Raw genomic sequence first — 22,813 nt, forward strand, 5'->3', positions numbered from 1 at the left:
AAAGGATGGGAAGAAAGACAAAAATATCCCAACATATGGGTAGCCACGGAACTGACAGATGGGGACCATTTTAGTCCAAGAAAGACAGACTAAGAAAGAGAAAGTTGTTTGAACCAAATCCACAGATGTGGTGAGATATTATGCTATTACTGCTGCGTCTTAATACCATGAAACAATCCTGTTATCCTCTTTCCTGCAAACGTGAGGGAAGAAAAAACTGACAGGCCTGGCATGGAAACAATGCTGCTTTGCCTACCACCCTGAATGCCGCTCTCCAGGAGGCTTATCTCAGAGTCATTCAAATTCTACCATTCTCTTCTGCTAAAAGACAACTCTGGGAATTCCCTTAGCACTCCTTCCTAATAAAATTGTGGAGTTAGGGGAGAGGTGGGGGGGGGGACCTCTATGTCTCTAAGTAGAGAGAACTAAAGAGCCAACACTTGGGTGTAAAAACTAAATCCCTATTAGAACCAATGAATCAGGGAGGTGGAGCACATGTTGATAGTCTGTTCCAGAGTCTAAGCACAGGCAATCCCTATAGAACCGTCCCTCCTTCTAAAATCTGGTTGCTATCCATTATGGGACCTCTGGCACAGGACATGAATGAATACTTTCCTTGGATTCACACAAGAAGGGAAGATCAAGAGATGGAGACTCCAGAGCCAGGTAGGATATCAGGAGCCTATAATCTTAACTCTCAGAAGCTGAGAGAAGAGATTGCTGTGAATTCAAACTAGCCTGGGCTACCAATGAAAGTGTCTCAAAGCAAAATAGAAGAAGAGGTGGGAGCACCAAAACAGTCATGCTACAACCTTAGAGACAGAGTCCAGGTAGCTATTACAATTCAAAAGTTTTTCATTAGCTTCCTAATTCCTATTAGCCACAGCCTCTCATACCAGAAAGGATATGGAGAGTTGGTCTGAGAGGGGAAGTTAGGCAGACGTGCCTATCTCTCTTTTGGGTATTACTAACACACAAAGGGACAATCTTTTCCTGGGGGGGGGGGGTTTCAGACAAGGTTTCCCTGTAAAACAGTCCTGGATGTCCTGGAACTCACTCTGCAGACGAGGCTGGCCTCAAATTCCCAGACATCTGACTGCCTCTGCCAGATTTTTAGGAAAAGTGCATTTTGAGTCATGTCTGTGCACCCTGTGTTCTGGGGTGACTTGTATGGTCTTTTGAAACAAGTGGATGTCAGGAAATGTGGGAATCCAAGAGGGCCATAGCCTGTTGGAACCTGGGCTTCAATGTTCTCAGAGCATCTCAGGAGTTAGCTGAGTGGCCTTAAATCAGTGTTTCTGAACATGTGGGTCATGAGCCCTTTGGGACAGCATATCAGATAGATATTTAAAACATGACTCATAACAGTAGCAAAATTACAGTTATGAAGTAAGAATAAAATAATTTTATGATCAAGGGTCACTGAACATGAGGTACTGCATTAAAAGGTTGCAGCATTAGGAAGGTTGAGAATATATTAAATTTGTTCTTTCATTAAAAACAAAACAAAAACACACAAACCAACAATAAATCCCTCAGAAAACACCTATTAATAATGAAATCTTATCTGTTCAGTATACCACTTAATCATTATAAATCATTTCCATAATTAAAAACAAACAAAAAAATCAAAGTCAACATTAGTGAATGTTCATAAAACATTTGTCATGAGAAAAACCTCATACATCTATCAAATAAGATTCCCTCCCCCCCCAAAAAAAAACAGAAAGAAAGAAAAAATGAAAAAAAAAAGAAATGGAATCATCAGACTAATGATACTGATGGCCATTTACTCCATGCCACAAACTCTTATTTTGGTTCTGGGCTTCCCAAAAAAATAATTTGGTAAACATGATAACTACATCTCCAGTGAAATACATTGGGTCTTAAAGCATAATGAACCCATTGTATTTAGGGTTTTATTTCTTATTAAACATTAGCAATATAATACATCATTCTATACCTTGGACTTTTGGTAAGAACTCTCACAGATCAGCGAAAGGTTCCTGGCCTGTACAGATTCAGAAACTAAAAACCAAATGTGTGTTGGGCAGTGGTGGCACACGCCTTTAGTCGCAACACTTGGGAGGCAGAGGCAGGCAAATCTCTTTGAGTGTAAGGCTGGTCTACAGAGTGAGATCCATGATAGCCAGGACTGTTTCACAAAGAAAGTCTGTCTTGAAAAAAAAAAAAAAAAAAAACAATGTGCACAGTGGAGAATTCAAGTTCCTACCTGAGAAGATCATGTCTGCTCAGTGAGAGGCTACCTTTTGGGTTATTAACATTATGAGTCTTACAGTTAGTTCATCCCTTGGCTCAGCAGTTTCCTAATTGGCTAATAGATTTCTGTCTATGTATATGTAGATGAGATGACAAATATCCACCTGAATTAGTAAGCTCTAAAATGCACCTCTGGAAAGGAACACTCTGAAAAACCATCACAATGTTCTTGTGGTAAAAATAGGAAGCAAACCATACCTGTCTCCTCAGATCTCTTGTTTTCTTGGTCATCTTGTCAATTGCAATGTTGAGAGGATCTCCTTTTTCTTTCCTTCCAGTCTATTAAGAAAAAAAAATCATCTCTTGTTTATAAAATTCAATATCAAGGACATTAATCGAAAAGGAAAACAAAACATTTAAGTGCATGATGAACATGGATAGGTGACTAAAGTTATTTTTCTGAAACACAAATTAAAATAAAAAACAAGTCAATAGAGTCTCAAGACAGTTACATCCATGTTCAACTCCTTTCAAATACATTTTCTTCCTCTCCTCCCATTTATAGATAAAGTACATAATATAAGATATGTCTTGCTTTTGATTTCAAAGACAAATATATTGGGATTCTTGATGATGTAAACATGCTTATAAAATAGAAGACAAATTAAATGTTTTTTAAGAAGAATTCACAGGACCTGGGGAGAAGACACAGTGAATGAAGTATTTGACATGGTATAGCCTAAGGACCAGAGTTCGTATTCTGAGAGCCACATAAATGTTAGCTCAATACAGTAAGCCATTTGTAATTCTAGCACTCTGAAAGCTGAGAAAGGAAATTCCCTGGAACACACTGACTAGTGGATCATTGAGTTCTGAGTTCAAGTGACAGACCCTGCCTCAACGATTAAATTGGAGAACAATAGAGAAATACTTCTAATATGCCCATGTGCAAACATACCTGAACAAACACACCTGCACAAACAAAGAACATGCATATATGCATACATAGCACACATACACAAAAGAAAACTTTAAAAACAGATTCTCCTTTGTTAAAATTAAAAAGCTTATGCCAATATTTCAAAGACCACATTACAGACGTTGTACCAAGATTGAAAGAAATGTCTTACTAGAAAATTAAGAACCTCTAATCTCTGTTCTACAGAGCAGGAGAGGTGCCAAACATAGCCACAAGCAACTCACAGCTTGTGATCATGAGCAAATCTTTCCTTATGACTCCAACATATAGTTATAGAAGAAAAATAGAGAATAAACAACACCTCGATACACTATTCACTTAAAGTTTACTAGTTCTGTGTTCATTTTTCCATTTCCATGATGGCTACAGAAAGACAAGGAAAACTAAACAAAGAGAATCTGCATTATTTCTAATTTTAAAAGTTTGGATTTATTTTACATTTATTTCATTCACTTGTGTGTGGAGTTGAGGGTAGCTAGGGTTTCATTAGAAGACAAGAAGTTAGTTCTCTTCTTCTACTATGTGGGTTTCAAGAAATGCACTCAGGTCATCAGGCTTGACAGCAGGCACCTCTACCTGCTGTGCCATCTTACCAGTCCTCCACTGTTTTATTTTCTTTTGTTTTTACAGTGACAAGATTGCTATGGGTTCAAAGTTCCTATGGAAACACCGCAGGCGTGTCACCTTCTACACAAGAGACAATCATTTTCAAAGAAATGTGGGAAAGCTATTAAATCATCAAAACCTCAGTCTAACACCCTATCAAGTTATTTTTTTTATTTGTATTCCTGGGGACAAACCATCTCTTGCTCCATACCCCATCTGTACAGAATCTCACAAATCTCCGTAGTCGAGTATAAAATGAGTAAGATCCCAGGTGAGAACATTCTGCTTAACAGATGAGCTGATAGGAGGAAAGAAATGACCATGTACCAGGCACATAGAGTCTCTTTTCATGAAAAATACAAAAAAAAAAAAAACAAACAAACAAAAACAACACCTAGATATATGTAGCCCATACAGACACATAGGCTTGAGAATTGCTACCTGAGCTGAAAGCAGCTACTTTTTTCTGCAATTTACTTCATTAAGCCAGTTTTTTTTTTTTTCAAAACAAATATGTGATGCTTAGCCTTACTGGGTTTTCATTGAAAAGTCAGGGCATATGTGTGCATATTTTTAGTTGTGTAAAACTCTACAAACCCTTCCTTCCCCACTCTCTAAGTTCACACACTGACTCTTTCAGATGTACACACTGAGGGGGTTAGTGGGAAGAGCTTAAAATAAAGAGGCTCAGATTTTACAACTTTGAAATATCAGCCCACAGATAGCTCCAAGAAAACAAAAGTATATGAAGAAGAAGAATGGGGTGGTTTGATCTTTCTGAAAAACAGAGGAAGGAGGTGGTATTAAGCAGGAGGGCCCCCAGCACCCAGCCTTCAAATGCATAGAGATGGACATTAGTTCAACAACAAATGGCTACTCTTCCTCTTTGATTGTTTTGCAAATAGCACGTTTGCTATAAAACATACAGGATCCTTTGGAGGAGGTCTGAACTACAACTATCTTTCTGAGAGCCATATACTTCCCATTTCATCTTCATTTATTAGAATCGTAAAATCTCACTCAGAAAGTAAAAGTTGCTATGTGTGGTGGTACACATAACTAATCCCAGCACCTGGAGGACAGAGACAGGTAGATTTCTTTGAATCCTAAGCCAACCTGATCTACACATTGAGATCCTGTCTCAAACATAAACAACCAAATAAATAAATAATAAAAGTTTTGAGTTAGGTTTACATAGTGGCTAGAACAATAGAATAGCTGTTCAAAGATGGGTGGGGGCAAGCAGGGAAGATGGCTTTTCTGTCAAGTATGAGAAGCTGAGTTAAAATTCCTAGAACCAAGGTAAAGCTAGATGTTATAGCACACACATCTGTAATCCCAGAGCTCCTATGGAGAGATTTGAGGTGGAGACAGGGAAATATATAGAAGGTAACAGGCTAGCAAATCTGACATATGCGGTTCAGTTAAAAAGAAAAATAGATAATGTATCAAATGAAGTAGACAGCAAGGTCCAAAACCATAGATTGTCCTCTGACTTTCATATACACTCACTGTAGTAATATTCACGAACACACACACAAACACACACACACACACACACACACACACACAAACACACACTCTACCACCACTCCTACCACCAAAACAACTCAAAAAACATTTAAATACAATAACTTTAAAAAATAAAATGAATTGCTGTATCTTGGCTACAGGAAATAATTAATGAATATGAGTAAGTGTCAGATGTGAGGATCTCCTTATTCTGCTAATGACACATCTTTATCATCTTTTCACCAATGAGAAAAATGACAATGGAGACAAGTAATGAAATTGGGGTGAAAAATTAAAGTACTGGCCTATGGTTCCAAGACTAAGGGGGCACGAAAGAACTCACTAATCAAGATAAATGGTTTTATGCACTCTTTAAAACAGCAAAATGAAAGCAGAAAAAGAATCCATGCAGAGCAAAATAGATATAAAATTTAAATTAAGATAAATCTTAGAAGGCATGGTTTAGGACAGGGCCATCCAAGCAAGCCCTGCATCAGATAATATTAAATTTGACAAGGCATGATTTAGGATAGGGCCACTGAAGCAAGCACTGCATCAGATTTTTTTTTTTTTTACTTTAAAAATTAGGAAAATAGCAACCTGCCTGCAAGATATACCCACGGGCGTATTAGTGGCACAAATGTTACAGAAGTAATCAACCACTTTTTATTGGATTTATAGCCTCTCCATGAGATTGACTCCCTATATGACCATGTCAATGAGGCCAAGACACTGAGGCTAGATAGGTCATGGACCCTTAGGGGAAAAACCTACTACCGTATGACTGTACTAAATGGACATAGCAATAAAATGACTTCCAGTGGGAAAAAAAAAAGAACCTAAAACCTCTGGGGAAATATTGAGAATGTTGCTCAGGGGGTAAAGTGCTTGCCTAGCAGGCATGGGGCCCCAGGATCCTTTTGCAACCATGCATAAACTAGTAGGGGCAGCAGCACTTATCTATAATTCCATACTTAGAAGGTAAGGTAGGAAGATCAAAAGTTCAACATTGTCCTCAGTTGCAAGTTCAAGGCTACCCAGGGCACAATATCCTCTCAATTAAAAAAAAAAGTATGCTTTCATAATGAAAAGAAAAACTAAAAAGAAAAATAATCATTATTGAAAATTCTCATTTGACTGGTATTCTGTGATTCTACATTCTGAATGTGGTACCTCTACACCCAGAGGTAACATCAGTACTTAAGTGACTGGTATTTCTACAGACACACGTGGGAGGGTTGGCTGTTCCTTTTTGTAAGCAGAAGGCAACATGTGTTTCCCATGTGGCATCAATAACCTGAATGTCAAGCACACATTTGTCAGGCAGGATCGCTGTGGGAGGCACATTAAAAGGAAAAGCTGAGGTTCACTCTTCTCAGAAAGGCTCTCATACAAATGTGTTGACTGGAACATGAGGCTAGCAACATGGGTGACAACAAGCTCCTTGAGATGGCCAATAGAGGCACTATGAAGTATTCAAACATAAGGTAGGGTTAGAGTATATTAGCTAGCCACCAGCTCTGGGTTAGGTAAAAATAGGAAGAGGAGTAGCATTTTGAGTGGCAGGAAGAGACAAATGACAAGATGGGCTCTGAGAGGATAGTGAATAGAAAGAACCAGGCATTACTGCATGAAAATAAGGGATCATTCTGACTAGTGACAGGGATTATTTCCAGGAGAGCTTCCTTCCAGTGCGAATACTGCTGACTAGATTTTATCCTGCAAACCTGGAAATGTCTGGTGACATCAGTATTCCACACCACTCTTGTCAAGATTCTGCTCATTTAAGATTTCCAACTCTGAGTTTCTTTAGCCCTCAAGTCCTTCACATGAAGGTTGAATGGGCTGCAGAAAATAAAATTCCAAGAGAAAATCTCTGACTTGTTTTTAATTATTCATGTGTAAAAGTTGTTGGAGGATGCAGGTGCCTATTGAGGTCAGTAGACAGCTTCAGATCCCATGGGACATAAGTTAGAGGTGTTGGTGAGCCACCCATTCTTGCTGGTGTTGAGAACCAAATCCATGTCCTCTGCAGTTGTAAGTGCTCTTGATTGCTGACAAATATCCCCAGACCCAAAAGCTATGAGTTTTTAAAGAAAGTACTAGAGTTTCAGAGATCTGAGCCACTGACCAGGCTAGTAAATTTACTGGCCATTTGTAAACTTGGATTTCTTGAAATGAAGTTTGCATGTAAGAATCAGTAATTGTCTATCAACTCTCAGATTTGCACAGCAGATGAGAACTTTCAAGCCGGGCCTGGAAATACATGCCTATGATCCCAAATGCTTGGGAAGGGGTATTTTAGTTGCTTGTTTTTTGCTTTGCTAAAATGCCTTGACAGCACCTGTGCAGTTAAGAGCAGGCAGAGATGAGCAAGGATTCACTCTTTCTAGTGCTCTTCTCACTCTCCTTTCCACTCAGTCCAGAGTCTAGTATGCTGGGTCTGTCCACATCTGTTAACATTAGCAAGAATCTAGATGATCTCCCATACATATGACCACAGGCTGAACTAATTTGGACAATCGACACTTCATTGAGACTCTCTTCCAGGGGTTTCAAGATTGTCGATTTGACTGTTGAGATAACCATAACAGAAGGAAAACTCCTAAGGACAATCATAGTTCACAGGTGAGTTTATGGGCAGTCTGAACAATCATTGAAGACCTTTCTCAACATACTATGTATATAGTATGGACTCTAGAGATGGCTCTGTGGTCAAGAGCTTTGTCTTATCTGTCAGAGGACCCAATTTCAACTGCCCATATCCACATGGCAGCTAACAACCATCTGTAACTCCAGTTCCAAGGGAGCCAATGGCCTCTTCTATCCTCCAAAGATAGATGATACATTGTGGTACATAAACATGAATGCAAGAAAAACAAGTTAATAAACCTTTAAACATAAAAATCAAAATGAGAGTTGGGAGCATATGTCAGAGGTTGGGCTCTTGTCTCTTGTCTAGTCTTCAGGGATTCCTAGATTTAATCCTCAAATAAACTAGCTACAGAGAGATTTGAAAACTACTGTGTCACACTCCCTCTGTTATAACTACCATTCTCTCAGAGAGGCTGACAGACTTGTCTGCTAGTGATGGTCAGCTATGACTAGTCTGTCATCTGTAATTATTGATGCACCTTATTTTTAATGTTGGTTTTCTTTTAGGTACAATATATAGCATAACATATGCCTTGCTTCTTAATAGATTAACTGGAGGATCAATCATGATGTCAATGTACAATAAAAAGATTTGTAACTGTATTTGGAGTAATTGGGTGAGTATATTGGACAATAAATAATAAAGAAATGAATGGATGAATGAATAAAAGAATCTATTTAGATACCAGAAGCCAGATATAGGGTAGTGTATGGCTGTAACCCATGGGAGGTAGAAGCAATGAGAAGATCAAATCATATTCAGCTACATACTGAGTTCCCCCACTAGTTTGGTCTACAGGAGGCCCTGCTTCAAAATAAATAAAACTCTGTGATTATAAAATTTCATGTGTTTCTATTCAAAGGGTATTAATAAAATGTGAATTTGAGGTGTTTTCCCCTTTACTCATTCACACTTTATTCTTGGGTCTGTTTTCCCCAGCCACATTTTTTGTTATGTGTATGTAGTGTGTTTCCATGTGCATTTGTGTGGTGGCATATGTGTGCATATATAGATAATATGTATGTACGTATGTGTGTATGTGTGTGGAGGTCAGAGGTCATTAGGTGTCTTCTTTCAGTGAACACACAGCTTGCCAATATGGTTAGTTTGGCTAGCAAGCTTACCCCATAGATCCCATCTCTGCCTCTCAAGATTACAAGTTGGATTACAAGTTGGACTGTTATATCCACCTAGCATTTACATGGGGGTAAACTCTGGTCCTCATACTTGCACAGTAAGGACTTTACCCAATGAGTCATCACATAGTCTGTCTTCTTTATCTTTACCTGCAGTAGAGAGGTCATTTAGTAAGTGTCATTATTAAAAGAAGACAACACTCCAAGTACTCTCCCACACTGCTGTGGGCGCCTTTCCTAGTGGCCATCTGCTATGCTAGGGAAGTGCTTGTTTATAGAACGCTATTTGTTTTAGACTCAAACTGTTATTTTACAAACATGTCCAGGGTAGATCCGTGCCTTGAATTGATGAGAGCAAAGAGAATCATTTCCTGATTGAGGTTTTCAGAAGATGAGTCTTCATTCCCTCAGCTTTACTTCAGTTTGTCAAGGCATCAGATATTGAAGAGACTTTCAGAAGTCCAGTTTCATTCTTACCAGAGTGGTTGTGCCACTCACTGGAGATTTGGGACTTTACAGTTAATCTTCAGGTAAAGTACAATACTTTATTTCAATTATTTTTTATCATACTACCTTTTGTCTCTTTTTAAAAAAAAAAACTAAAGGTCTGTTGACTCTGGACAATGCTCTTCTCAGGTTACTATATAGTACACTTGGTTAGACTCCTTGTCTGCCATGCACAACTCCCTGTGTTGGGTCCAAAGCACTGCATAAGGAATGCACCATGGTGCACACCTGTCATCAAAGCACTCAAGAGTGGAAGACAAGAGGATTACAAGTTTAAGGTCATTCTCACTATAGAGCAAATTTCAGACCAACCTTAGCTGCCGGAGCCCTGCTTACAAAATGATAATAATAATCATTGTTTTTGTTAAACTTTCTGAATAGATTACATGTGTGATATACATATCACTCTTGAGACCCTGAAGATATATATAATATATACACATTGACATGGTAAATGACACATAACTGATACTAACTTCATAATCGATACAGTACAATGTTAAGAAATCTTAACTTTTAAATCTCTAAAAATCAATAATTCTTTCAAGGGGTATTCTCATTCCTCATTGTATTCATCTTTGCACGTAAAACAGTTCATTGCATGAGGTAGTATACAATGGGAAGGGAATGAATGCAAAGGGAATGAAAGGAGTTAATTCATTGAGGTCCTGTGAGCAAAAGTCTACTAAAGAGGATGCCCATTGGAGTCACAGACTCACATGGCCATGTCCGGAGGCACAATACAAATACACCAAGCATGGCTGCAGGAATACAGATATTTATTAACTCTCTTCCTTTCCCTCAAATGGACCCAAAAATTGAACTGAATGTACAAGGAATATACAAAATACTGTATAACTGTGACTCTTATAGTGACTGTGTTAGGGGCTAATCAAATGCCTAGTCTTCAAATTGTTGTCATTTGAAAGAAGTAAAAGTCCAAATCATTGGAATGGCAGAAAGCAATAATGTGCCCTGCATTCTACCTGCAACACATTCTGCTGTCATTTAAACCTATGATTTAGACAGCAGGAAAGAGGAGGAAAAGATTATCTATTGATCCAGCAGTCACCCTATCATATTTGGAAGCTTGCCCACCTACCCACAAACTCCACATATAAAAATCATATTGTTATTACAAATAGCCCCATTATTTATAGAACCTTAAGCATTTCATAATACCTTTATATGGTGTATAAATCATTGTCTGAGCATGTGGACCTTTCTAAATATTTCCTTTTCACTAGCTAAGAACATTTATCTCAAAAAAGAAAGATGCAGTATCTCTTAAAATGGGTGACAGTCGAGAAGAGGCCACAAAGTAAATCCATCATCTGATCACATCACCCACTGCCCAGTTTTCCTATACCCTGGAGTGGTAGAGGGGGGAGTTAAGAGATAAAGGTGGGAAGAGAAACAGTGATGTATCATCTGACCTTCTCTGTTAGACTTTGTGAATGCTCAAAGAACCATAAATACATAATGTAAGGATATCAAAGAAACTTGTTAGAGAGATCCTTAAGCCCTGATCATAAGTACAGATAATCCTCACCTTATGAGAAAACTGTGTACATTTGATACACTGACTGTTTTGGTTAGAGTTACAGTGCACTAAGGATTAATGTCACAATCACATGACCAGAAACCATGGCTTGCCACCTTTGCCCAGCCATGGCAAGAATGCCAAATCAAGTATATATATAGCCTCCAGAAAACCAAATCAGAAATTCAAAGTACAATTACTACTGAACGTACATCACTTTCACACCATGATAAAAGCTGAAACATCACTACTCTAGCCAATAGAAGCCCATACACAAATCAGATGATGTGCACAGGAGATAGATTGCCATTGTTTGCATCCTCCCACTACAGTATATGTGATCTACTAATAGAACTACAGTTTTTCTTTCTGAGGGTCAGCCAAAGATCCCTGCTAAGCAATGAAGTTGTAATATCTAAACCTGTGAGAATGAACCAAAGGTTTGTATACTGGAGGCAGAACCATTAGGAAGGAGGAGATTTTATGCTAAGATTTAGAATCTGGTAGCAGGTAACCCTGGAACTAACTGTGGAATGTCAGAAATAGGCACCCAGAAAGAGATTGTGGCTGAGAGGGAAGCTGAAAAGAACTCCACAGCCCCTCTCAACAAGTCTTCCTATATTCATCCAGCCCACAGGCTGTCTTCTCTGAGTACGCTCTTCAATTAGGTACTGCATCAAATAATGAAGAAATTAATATTCTATAAAACATAATTTCAAAAGATTTTGTATGATTGCAGAAGAGAAGACAAGCTTTTTGTAGGTCAAGAATGCCTGGGTTTCTCCCCAAAGAGTTATCAGGAAACTCATCAGAAGTACTTAGGAAATACTCTAATGTAGATAGAAAGATGGATGGCTCCATCAGGCACCCGAGGATAAGAAATGGGTAGGAAAGGCATTAATGGGTGTTTTGGAAAATATGGAATCCTAAAAATAAATTTGACTACTTCAAAAGTTGCTGCTCAAAGCCATGGGAAGTATATGATTCGCACCTGTGCAGTGTTTCAATTTATGCTCCTTGATTTATTTTATCAACACAGGTGTCATCATCGCTGATAAATTGCCAGGCAACTCTGCATAAAAGATATTTTTCACTGGGTCACCCCCAAACTTTGGTGATTGCTAAAAGCCTGAGTTAATTAACTATATATCCTTTCTATGCCTGCAAGAGTGTGAACGAAGCAGCCTGCAAAAAGATGCCAGCCATTTCATCTTCGCAGCTGAAATGAAAGCATTCAAGGCCAAGTGCAAACTCCCATTGATTTAATGTTCGATCATGTGCGCGCGCACGCACGCGCACACACACACACACACACACACACACACACACACACACACACAGTAAGAGAGAGAGAGAGAATAAATGATTAACAGTTCAATGAAATTTAAAGTTTCATTTCATTTTTAAGTACATTTTCTCCAAGCCACTAAGATACAGTTAAAGCTGTCAACACCTAAAATATCCCTGGAGTTTGGCATTTTCTACCACATAAATATAAATGACTAAATAAATAAATGTATTTCAAATAACTGGATCCACACTGGTGGGAGCTCATAGGAAAGTTAGAAATATTCAGGCTTAATTTATGGGTAGTAGGCTTATGTGACCTCAGCTCTGGCTTTCCTGAACCACATTTACAGACATAACTTCCACCACCCGATCCTGCCCTCTCAATTCATAGACAATCATCATATCTACAGCTGATTAGTTAGTTTTACAATGATTTGCAATGTAAGGAACTATATTGTGTAAAACTGCTTTGTTCATTGAATTTCAGATTTCATGATATGTAAAACATGTATGCTATGTCAGAAAGGTCCTGTGTTGTCTCCTTCTAACTGGAAACTCTTTGTTAAGCGAAGAACCTTTGCCTAGAACTGTAAACCTCATCAAAAAGCCAATGCTGGGGAGTTCACAGCCTTTAGAGGAGAACATACTAAGGTTATTTTGATAAGTGAATATGGTGGCAATCTGCCTACTAAATACTAGGTTTTATACCCATGGACTAAAGCTGCTCTCAGCCTTCATCAGAGAAGCTTCTTTCTTAAGTGGGCAGTGGTTAATAGACAGACTCGCAACTAGTGAAAATGTGGAGAATGGTGACTATGGAGTGCTTGGCCTTAAATAACACATCTGTTCCCCCTCCACGAAGACTCAGAGAACGCTGCAGAAGAGAAGAATGTAAGAGCCCCAGGATGGGGATGAGTGCTGAAAAATTAGTATGACAGAGTTCCCTGCAGCTGTGGTTACCTGCACGAGATCAGCATGGCATCCCAGCACCATTTCATCATGGGTGGGAGAGGTGCCACTGCTTGCTGAGCGTCTATGACTGAAAGGAAGAAAGAAGAGGGGAAAGATAAAGATGAAGAAAAGAGGAGGAAGCAGAAGAGAAACAAGTTTGCAAATTGTCTTTCCTTTGCCAAAGACTTGTTAGTCTCACCTTCTCCTGTCCCCTCTGGTCCTATCTTTACCTATTTCAAAGCCTTCTTCCCTGCTTCCTTCCCTGTCTCCTTCCCCTCCAAATGGCCATTGCTTTTTGAAAGGGGACTGTGCAGGTCCAAGTTATGAGTCACATCATATCACTGTGAAAGAAGAGAACACTGCTTTCTTTTGCGTTCCATGGAAAGGTAAAACAAATATCCATTTCAACTATTTGCAAACTTGCAAGCCACCATCCAGAGCTACTGTGTGCTGTCATTGGTTTGCCAGAGGCCCAAGCTCTTCCTCAAAGTTCTTACAGCCATTAAAAAGTCAGGCATGAAGTCCTGGTTGCTCCCCAGCTAGAGCACCATCCTAGCAGACCACCTTCCCCTGATAAGGCGTCACCACATAGTTCTGTGAAAACGCCAGTAAGTCAAGGTCTCACTGAGAATGTTTGGAGTCTGGACTGTGATAGAACCATCTATTGGGTTATTTCCTCCCCTCTTGGAACCAATGAAAACTTTATGAGGCAAAGTGCATTTTTTTTTTCCAGCATGGCGGTTCAAAACTAAACTAAGCACCCTGGAACACATGTCTCACATCGTCCCAAATATTTCTCACTATGTGGCTCCCATAAACACCATCTGCTGTGTTAATTTGTAAAGAATTACAAGGTTCTTAAAATTACACTTTGCTCTCCGTAGCGTACACTGTGTCTATTAAGGGAGAGATGTGAGAACGCACATTGCATCTAGGCAGACACTAAGGTCTTTTCCTTCTTATGCTGAAATCTTACACAAAGTTTCTAGGTCTGCATGGAATTTCAAGAAATGTATGTGTAGGGGCTGGAGAGATGCTCTGGTGGTTAAGAGTACATATTGCTTTTAGAGAAGATTTGATTTTGGTTCCCAGCACCTAGGTCAGGCAGCTGACCTAAATGTATCTCTGGCTCCAAAAGGATCTAACGCCCTCTTCTGGACTCTTCGGGCACTGCACTCACATACATATTTTCAGAATGTCCATGGGACCCCAGTCATATTTCCATGAAAATATCGGAACTACAGTCACTCTACCTGACCAGTGGGAAAGGTCCAACTTGTTAGTCTCACCTCCTCCTGTCCTCTTTGGTCCTGTCTTTACCTGTTTCACACACACCCACACACACACACACACACACACACACACACACACACACACCATTACACACACACATATACACACAATTAAAATGCAATAATTCTTTAACAAATAATAGATGCTCATATATAGTGCTCTGTTAGTTTCTCTGTAATGGGGTAAATCAAATAACAACACAAAAGACACAGAGCAAAACCAGTGCTTAGATTATGATTAAAAATATGTCCATGCCAAACGGACTTTGGGAGTCACTCCCCATGGAGGGCTATTCTCTTGGGGGATGGCCTAGGCTCTCCCCCAAATGATATGACAGACTTTGATGATCCCCCATGGGAGGGCTCACCCTCCCTGGGGCGTGGATGGCAGTTGGGACAGGGTGGGGTGGGAGGGGGGAGGAACGGGAGGATGGGGGGGACTGGGATTGATATGTAAAATAAGATTGTGTCTAAAGTAAATAAGAAAAATAAATTAAAAAATGTATGCATACCTCCCACTCCTGAGATTTTCATGACAATATAGTCTTCTGCTATAAATCAAAAAGAGAACAACAGAACGAGGGGAATTCTTCGAAGTAGCTTACTTCTTGGTGATGTTCAATCTCCATGCTTTCCTCTGAGTGTGACAGGTGCCTGACAGTATGCCCCAGTTGTGCATCCTTGTGCAGTCCCCTACCAAAGGAACAGCGTCCCACTGCCTAACATAACTCCTGACAAAGGCAGACTTGGTGACCATGTGCTAATGTAAATTCCAGGTGAGCTAAGATGCCAGGGTGTTGCTGAATAAACTATATAATAAGTATCTTGGATTCTAGCCTAAGGATCCCTAAGACTCAGACTTTTTTTTTTAATCTGCCTTTTTATTTTCTGAAAACATTTATCTGTGCCTGTATGTGTGGGAATGATGTGTGTATGTACATATGACATGATGCATGTGGAGGTCAGAGGATAAAATAAAGCATCAAATGGTTCACCAAAGAGAAGTACTTTCTGAGCAAGCCTGATATCTGAGTTTAATCCCCAGAACTAACGTCAAGGGGGAAGAGGAAAACCAACTCTACACAGTTGATCCCTGACCTCCACATGCACCAGGAGACAGATATTGAAAATGCAGATTTCTTGTCCCAGTCCCAAGAAATCAAGTTTTGGTAGCTATTGAGTAGGAACATTATTTCTCATTTTTTAATTTAAATATTTTTAATTTATTTATTTTATATCCTGGCTGTAGTTTCCCCCCCCTCCTCTCCTCCCAGTCACTTCCCTCACCACCCTACTCTGTTCCCATCCCCTCAATCCACTTTTCCTCCATTTCTGTTCAGGATAGGGTAGGTCTTCAATGGATATCAAGAAAACATGGCAAAACAAGTTGCAGTAAGACTAAGCACCTCCCTGTGTATTAAGGCTGGGCAACATGACCCAGTATGGGGAGTAGGGTCCCAAAAGCCAGCAAAAGAGTCAGAGACAACTTCACTTATTTATTTATCTATTTATTTATTTAATTTATTTATTGTTACCAAGCTTGAAAGCAAACCTTGTGTTTTGCAAATGCTAGGCAAGGGTTCTGTCACTAAATTATACCCCCAAATTGTACTTAATGTTTAATTTTATGTTACATGTATATGTCTGAGTGCATGTGTGTACACTATGGCCAATGAGGAGCTCCAGGCAGTCAGAAGAATTCAGGTTCCCTGGACATGGAGTTACAGCTGCTGGTGAGCTATGTGTTATGTACCAAACCTGAGTCCTAGGCAAGAGCAAAAAGAATTCTTAACTATCAAGCCATTTCTCTAGCCCTAAAATTTTATTTTTTAATAAATATTTTTTAAATTACGTACAAGAGGCCAGAGAAATGTTTCTGCAAGTAAAACTGCCTGCTGAGAAACCTAGAAACCAGTATTCCATTCCTAGAACCCATGTAGTAAAGAGAACTAACAACCATAGGCTGTCTTCTGACCTCCTTTATGTATGCTATGGTACATATAAACATATACACTCAAATTGAATAAATAAACATTAAATCAGAATTTAAACTCCCAAAACCATGGTTGTCTCTGTGTGTCAACCTGAGTAGTCCCTAACTATGGCTGGGGAATTTGCAGTTTAGGGTCCCATAAAAACATCTTGATCAACCTAATTATAAATTTTGCAATCATTTGCTGGTGTGAGCCTGAAATAGGATCACAGATTCACAATTACAATTATTCTGCTTAATTCCTGATGAATTAGTCATCGTCTCAAAAGCATGAGAGTCTAAACCAAACCACTTAATTAAAAAAGAAAGGCTGTACTGCCTGAGAAATTAAACAATATAGAGTAAACACATCCTTTTATACCATTTCAAATTTCCCTGACCAAAGAAAAGAGGAATCTTGATTACTTCTCCATATCCTTTGCCTGCCCTATCTACAAGGTAGCATCAAATAAAAGTACCTGGACACAAGCAATGACATTGAAGGGACTGCTGACCTTACCAAGGAATAGAGACCCTCAGAGTAATTTGCAAAGTCACAAATTAAATTAAAACAAAACCCCTAAAAATTTAAAAAGAAATAATGAATAAAAATACAGCCTAGGAGCCAGGATGATGGCTTAATAGGTAAGAACAATCATTGCCTGACCACCAAGACTCTCGTGGAAGAAGGAGAGAACCAATTCCCATGTGCTGCTCTGTCACCTACACATACACACACACACACACACACACACACACACACACAGAGAGAGAGAGAGAGAGAGAGAGAGAGAGAGAGAGAGAGAGAGAGACAGAGACAGAGACAGAGACAGAGACACACAGAGAGAGAAATTTGGAAAATGAAATGTTATCCTTTCTTTCTTTTTGTTTTTCTTTTTTCTATTTTGGTTTTTCAAGACTGACTTTCTCTGTGTAGCCTTGACTGTCCTGGAACACTCTGTAGACCAGGCTGGCATTGAACTCACAGAGATCTGCCTGCCTCTGCCTTCTGAGTGATGGGATCATGTGCCACTACCACTCAGTAGAAATTTTTTATTTAAAAAATTAAAAAGCAAACACTCCCAGATTGAGACAATATTTCAGTCTTTCTTGGTAAATACCTGTTAGGGTTTTTATTGCTATAAAGAGACACCATGACCACAGCCACTCTTACAAAGGAAAAAGTTTAGTTGAGGAAGTAGTTTACAGTTTCAGAGATTTGGTCCATTATCATCATGGCAGGGAGTATGGCAGTATGCAGGCAGACATGGTGCTGCCATAGCTGCAACATGATGATATGCAAACAACAGGAAGTAGACTGACTCACTGAGTTTGGCTTGAGCATATATGAGACCTCAAAGCCTGTCTCCACAGTAACACACTTCCTCCAACAAACCATACCTACTCCGACAAGGCCACATCTCCTAATAGGGCCACTGCCTATAGGAGCCATTTTCTTTCACACTATAACAGTAAACTAAACTGAAACTTCTGTTGATTTCTCAAAATATTGCAAAAATTTCATTTCTTTTCTCCCCAATCCCCAAGTATAAATAAAAATAAACAAGAAAGCTGTCAGGACAGGTAAAGCATTTGTCAACTGCATACTTTACAGGGAGGCATAAAAGGAAAATGGTGACTTTTTCAACTTGAATTTGGGGGTACGGAGGACAAAAAGTCTATCTGCCACTCTCCTCCACTGGAATGTAAACTGAGAAAGAACACACTTCTCTGTATCCAAACTGCATTTCCTTTGCCCTCTTCAAAGGACAAAATGAGAAATGAGTTTAAAGTTCATAATGGCCTTTACTTTGCAATTCTAGAGCTCATAATGCAGTATTCTACAAAATAGACTGAATGGTATGGTCAGCTGAGCAGATGCTTCCGTGAATAGAAGGGGGCTTGAGGAAAGCGGACACAAACAACCAAAACAAGGGATTGTTTTGTCAAAGTTACTTTCAGTGCCACTTAGGCACACGGCAGCAGAATAATATGCCAAGCACTGAGAAGCTGGTGAGAAATTACTTTGGGTTTCCCTTCCTGTGCGTGAGGATCATGAACTGAGAGCTGTTAACATGCTAACTGAAATTGGCCTGTTGAGAGAAATTCAGCTTTTAGCTCTCCAGCCCTGGGCAATCAGCAGATCAAACAAGCAAGCAGCCCTTCAGCTTGATGCTCTGGGGCCCTAGCAGGAGTGACTCCGTTCCATGCTGAGTGTGGTCAGCTGAGACCTAGGTCAAGAGCTTAAGCCAACCAGTGGCCTCATATAATTTTCATTTAATAGTATACAGTAAAGTCTTATACTTAGTAACAGGGTACAGGAAGGGACCAAAATATGTTCTTTCTAAGTTTCCCTTGCTGAGGCAAATTACACACTACTAAAGAAGGGCAATTCCAATAAAAGCCTCCCACTTTTCTGGACCCATAAATGCATATTTGTCCATGTACAGACATGAGAAGCCACCGTTCAAAATCTGAGAGGGAAAATTGTAGGACCCAGAGAGCTCGAGGACATCACAGGAAAACCAAGGGATACAACTAATCTGGGCTCATAGGAGCTGTCAGTCTGAACTGACATGCAGAGATCCTGCATGGGACTGACCTAAGCCCTCTACAAAAATAAACAGTTGTGTAGTTTGTTCGATGTGGGGCTTCAAATAGTGGGTGTAGGGGCTGTTTCTAATGTTTTGGCTGGCCTTTGGGAACCTATTCCTCATACTGGGTGGCCTTGCCCAGCCATAATTGGGGGGAGGGGGTGCTTACTCTTACTGCAACTTGATATGCCATGCTTTGTTGATACCCATAAGAGGCCTGCTCCTTTCAGAGAAGAAACAGAAGATGAGTGGGTTAAGGAAGAAGGGAAGATGGGAGGAAGGAAGGGGGAAATGCTGTAGGAATGTAGAATAAATAAATAATTTTAATTTTTTTTAAAAAAGCCAGGCAGTGGTGGCATATGCCTTTAATCTCAGTACTCAAGAGGCAGAGACAGGCAAATAAAGCTATGAGTTCCAGACCAGCCTGATCTACAAAGAGAGTTCCAGGATAGCTATGGCCACAGAGAAACCCAGTATGGAAATACTAAAAGAAAAAAAAAAAAAGTAGATTTAAAAAGGAAAAAGGTAAGCCAAAAAGAGAAGGAAACAAAATAGGTAAGTAATTTTAAAAGGGGTTTTACACATTGATTGGCTCAATGGATACAGACATTTGCCATCAAGCCTTGGGCTGTCAGTCCAATTCTCAGGACACACACGGTGGAACAAGAAAATTGACTCATCGAGCTCTCCTCTGACCTCCATATGTGTGCTGTGGCATGGTATATATACACACAAACCACAAAATGACATTTATAAAAATAAGACAAACAAACTGAAAATAAATAAAGTAACAATGCAAATGACACTTCCATTGTATGCCCCCACCCTGCCCTGCCTGACTTCTTTTCTTCCTTAAAAATTGAGGATTGAACTGAGAGCCTCAATATTCTCGGGACTGCTATGAATCCACCCTGAGCCTTAATCCCAGCCCACTCAAGGGAATTTCCATTATGGCTGGAGGTGCATCTTCCCTCGTCTCTGGGTGACACTGCAAATTTGATAATACTCATTCAATCTAAGCATTGAAAGGACACCAAACCCAAGAGTGTGGTGAGAATTAAATGAGATGAATGCATGCAAAACAATCCAGTCTAGCAGGACAATGGCGCCCAATAAGCAAATTTCCTACGCTGATCTTTCCTCTATCTAGACAGTAAACTAATTAAGGGGAGACAGTGTCCGGCATCTGAACCTCGAATAGGTGGAAGATAGATGCAGCTGTCTAGAGAGAATATATTATTTCATAGGCTGGATGTGAGTTTACCAGACTTGCCATTTAGAAATCTTAGATATTTAACACTCAGGAAATTTTCACCAAGCTAAATCTCCCCATGATGTAATTCCAATAACGGAGAGGGGAGGAGAGAGAGAGAGGGAGAGAGAGAGAGAGAGAGAGAGAGAGAGAGAGAGAGAGAGAGAGAGAATAAACCAGACCTGGTATGTCTGGTATCACACTGATAAAGTGGTAAGGAATTTAAGCTCCAACAATGAAAGCAGAATGAAATATTAAAATCCTGGGACTGAGAACCTTCTTTTGCAGTCCAGAATCCCATGCATGGGTAATGAAATCAATTGTGGACACCTTATTGATGATTTTTAATCAAACTGAGCACCTATAAGATGTGGAGAAGGAAGAAATCCCCAAGCAACCTCAGTAGTTTATATTTCTGTCTCCTTGTGTGACATGTCTAGGAAGGGATGGCACTGCTGCAATGAGGAAGCCAGATAAAGCAGGCCTACCTCAGTTGCTTCACACACTGAAAACTCAGAGAGCTGTTTCTCATGCTAACTCAAGAAGGAGCCTCAGAAAAGTGGCAAGTGCAGCGTGGAAACCTCCTTCTAAATGTCATTTATATGCCTTGCAATGCTCAGAGAGCCATCATTAGAGAATCACTACATTTTGCCTATAGCTCTAGAAGTTCCTTTCAAGAACACTAATAACAGCCAGAGAGTTGGTGGTGCACGCCTTTAATCCCAGCATTCCAGAGGCATCGGCAGGAGGATCTCTGTGAGTTCAAGGCCAGCCTTGTCTAAGAGTTAGTTCCAAGACAGCCAAGGCTACACAGAGAAATCCTGTTTCAAAAAAACAAAAAACAAATAAACAACAACAACAACAAAAAGAATACTGATAAACTTGAGAAAGACCCTCAGGAGGTCAGGAGCTGCACAATAGTGGAGACAAGAGGGACTGCCTCAAAAAGGTCAAAGGCAAGAACCAATTTCTCAAAGTTGTTCTCCAACCTCCACACATGTACCCAAACACACATGCACCCACATTCACACACACACACACATACACACACACACACACACACACACACACACACACACACACACGCACACTCCATCCAAATACAGCAATAATAAATAAAAATGCTAACAGGAGCCAGGTGGTACAAGCCTCTAATCCCAGCACCCCTGAGGCAGAGGTAGTTGGACCTCTTAGTTCGAGGCCAGCCTGGTCTACAGAGTGAGTTCCAGGGCAGCCCAGGCTACGCAGGGAAATGCTGTCTTGGAAAACCAAAATAATAATAGTAATCGTAATAAAAACAAAGCTAATAGAGGTCAAGCCTTGGTTGAAGTCAGCTCTGAGAAAGACCAGACCTAAGCCATCATGCTAAGGGCTCCAGTTTCATTCCCTTGCAGGTGCGAAAATGCCATGGATCTCAAAGCTTTCCTGGTTATCACCCTTCTTCTTCTACTATGTGAATGAGCACAAGGCCAGGCAGACACCCACCTAGCTCTGCACTGCCTTTGCTTTCTTCCTCACCATCCTGAATGTTAAACAGATGCCACCTTCATTCTTGAAGAAAAAAAAAATATATATATATATATACATATATATATATGCATATATTCCAATTATAAATAATTTTAAATACATAGGTATATATTTTAAATATATAAGGTATATACTTAAATATATATTCCAAATATATATCTTTATATTATAGGTATGTGTAACATATACATGCTTTATATATATAATAGGAAAACACCCATTTTAAAGTTTGTCCTCCACACTCACATGCCTACATGTAATGCATACATGTAATGCACTGCTCGAACATACCAACAAAAGACTAAGTATTTGTTTAACCCCTACATGTTGAGGGTACAATATGTCCTATATCATGTCTTCTTTACCTGCCAAATTCTCATGTTTGAAGTCCTGAGTAGCTCAAACTTATGGCTACTTGGGGAGACCGGACCTTTCAAAGGATGATTGCATTAAGATGAATTCATTAGGGTGAACCCTAGCCCAATAGGACCACTGTCTAAGGTAGAAATAAGACACACACAGTCCTGTACACCGAGAGAAGATACTGGAGATTCAAGAGAGACACAACAGGGAATTCTTAGGGCTGTTAGAAGTCAGAGTCAGTTGAAACTAACCCAGCCAGCACCTTGATCTCTGATACCTCAACAGTGATGGAAAAACTCTGTTGTTGAAGTCTCCCAGTCAGGGGTGCTTTGGAAAGACAGTTTCTGCCAACAAGATGCAACAAGACACCATAGTAAAGATCTGCTGGGTTCTGACTTTCTATTAAAATA

The 22,813-nt window shown here is 39.7% G+C and overlaps 1 protein-coding gene across 5 annotated transcripts in view; it reads right to left on the bottom strand.

Annotated features, from left to right (window-relative positions):
* Positions 1-22,813, bottom strand: part of Ctnna2 (catenin alpha 2) — a 1,115,196-nt gene that overhangs the window by 263,433 nt on the left and 828,950 nt on the right. For all 5 annotated transcript variants that reach the window (XM_027429452.2, XM_035448606.1, XM_027429453.2 and 2 more), the window contains one exon: positions 2,479-2,559. In XM_027429452.2, the coding sequence (XP_027285253.1) occupies positions 2,479-2,559 (81 nt within the window). The remainder of the gene's footprint in view (positions 1-2,478; positions 2,560-22,813) is intronic.

This window comes from Cricetulus griseus, chromosome 8 (assembly GCF_003668045.3).
Source record: "Cricetulus griseus strain 17A/GY chromosome 8, alternate assembly CriGri-PICRH-1.0, whole genome shotgun sequence".
NCBI lineage: Eukaryota > Metazoa > Chordata > Mammalia > Rodentia > Cricetidae > Cricetulus > Cricetulus griseus.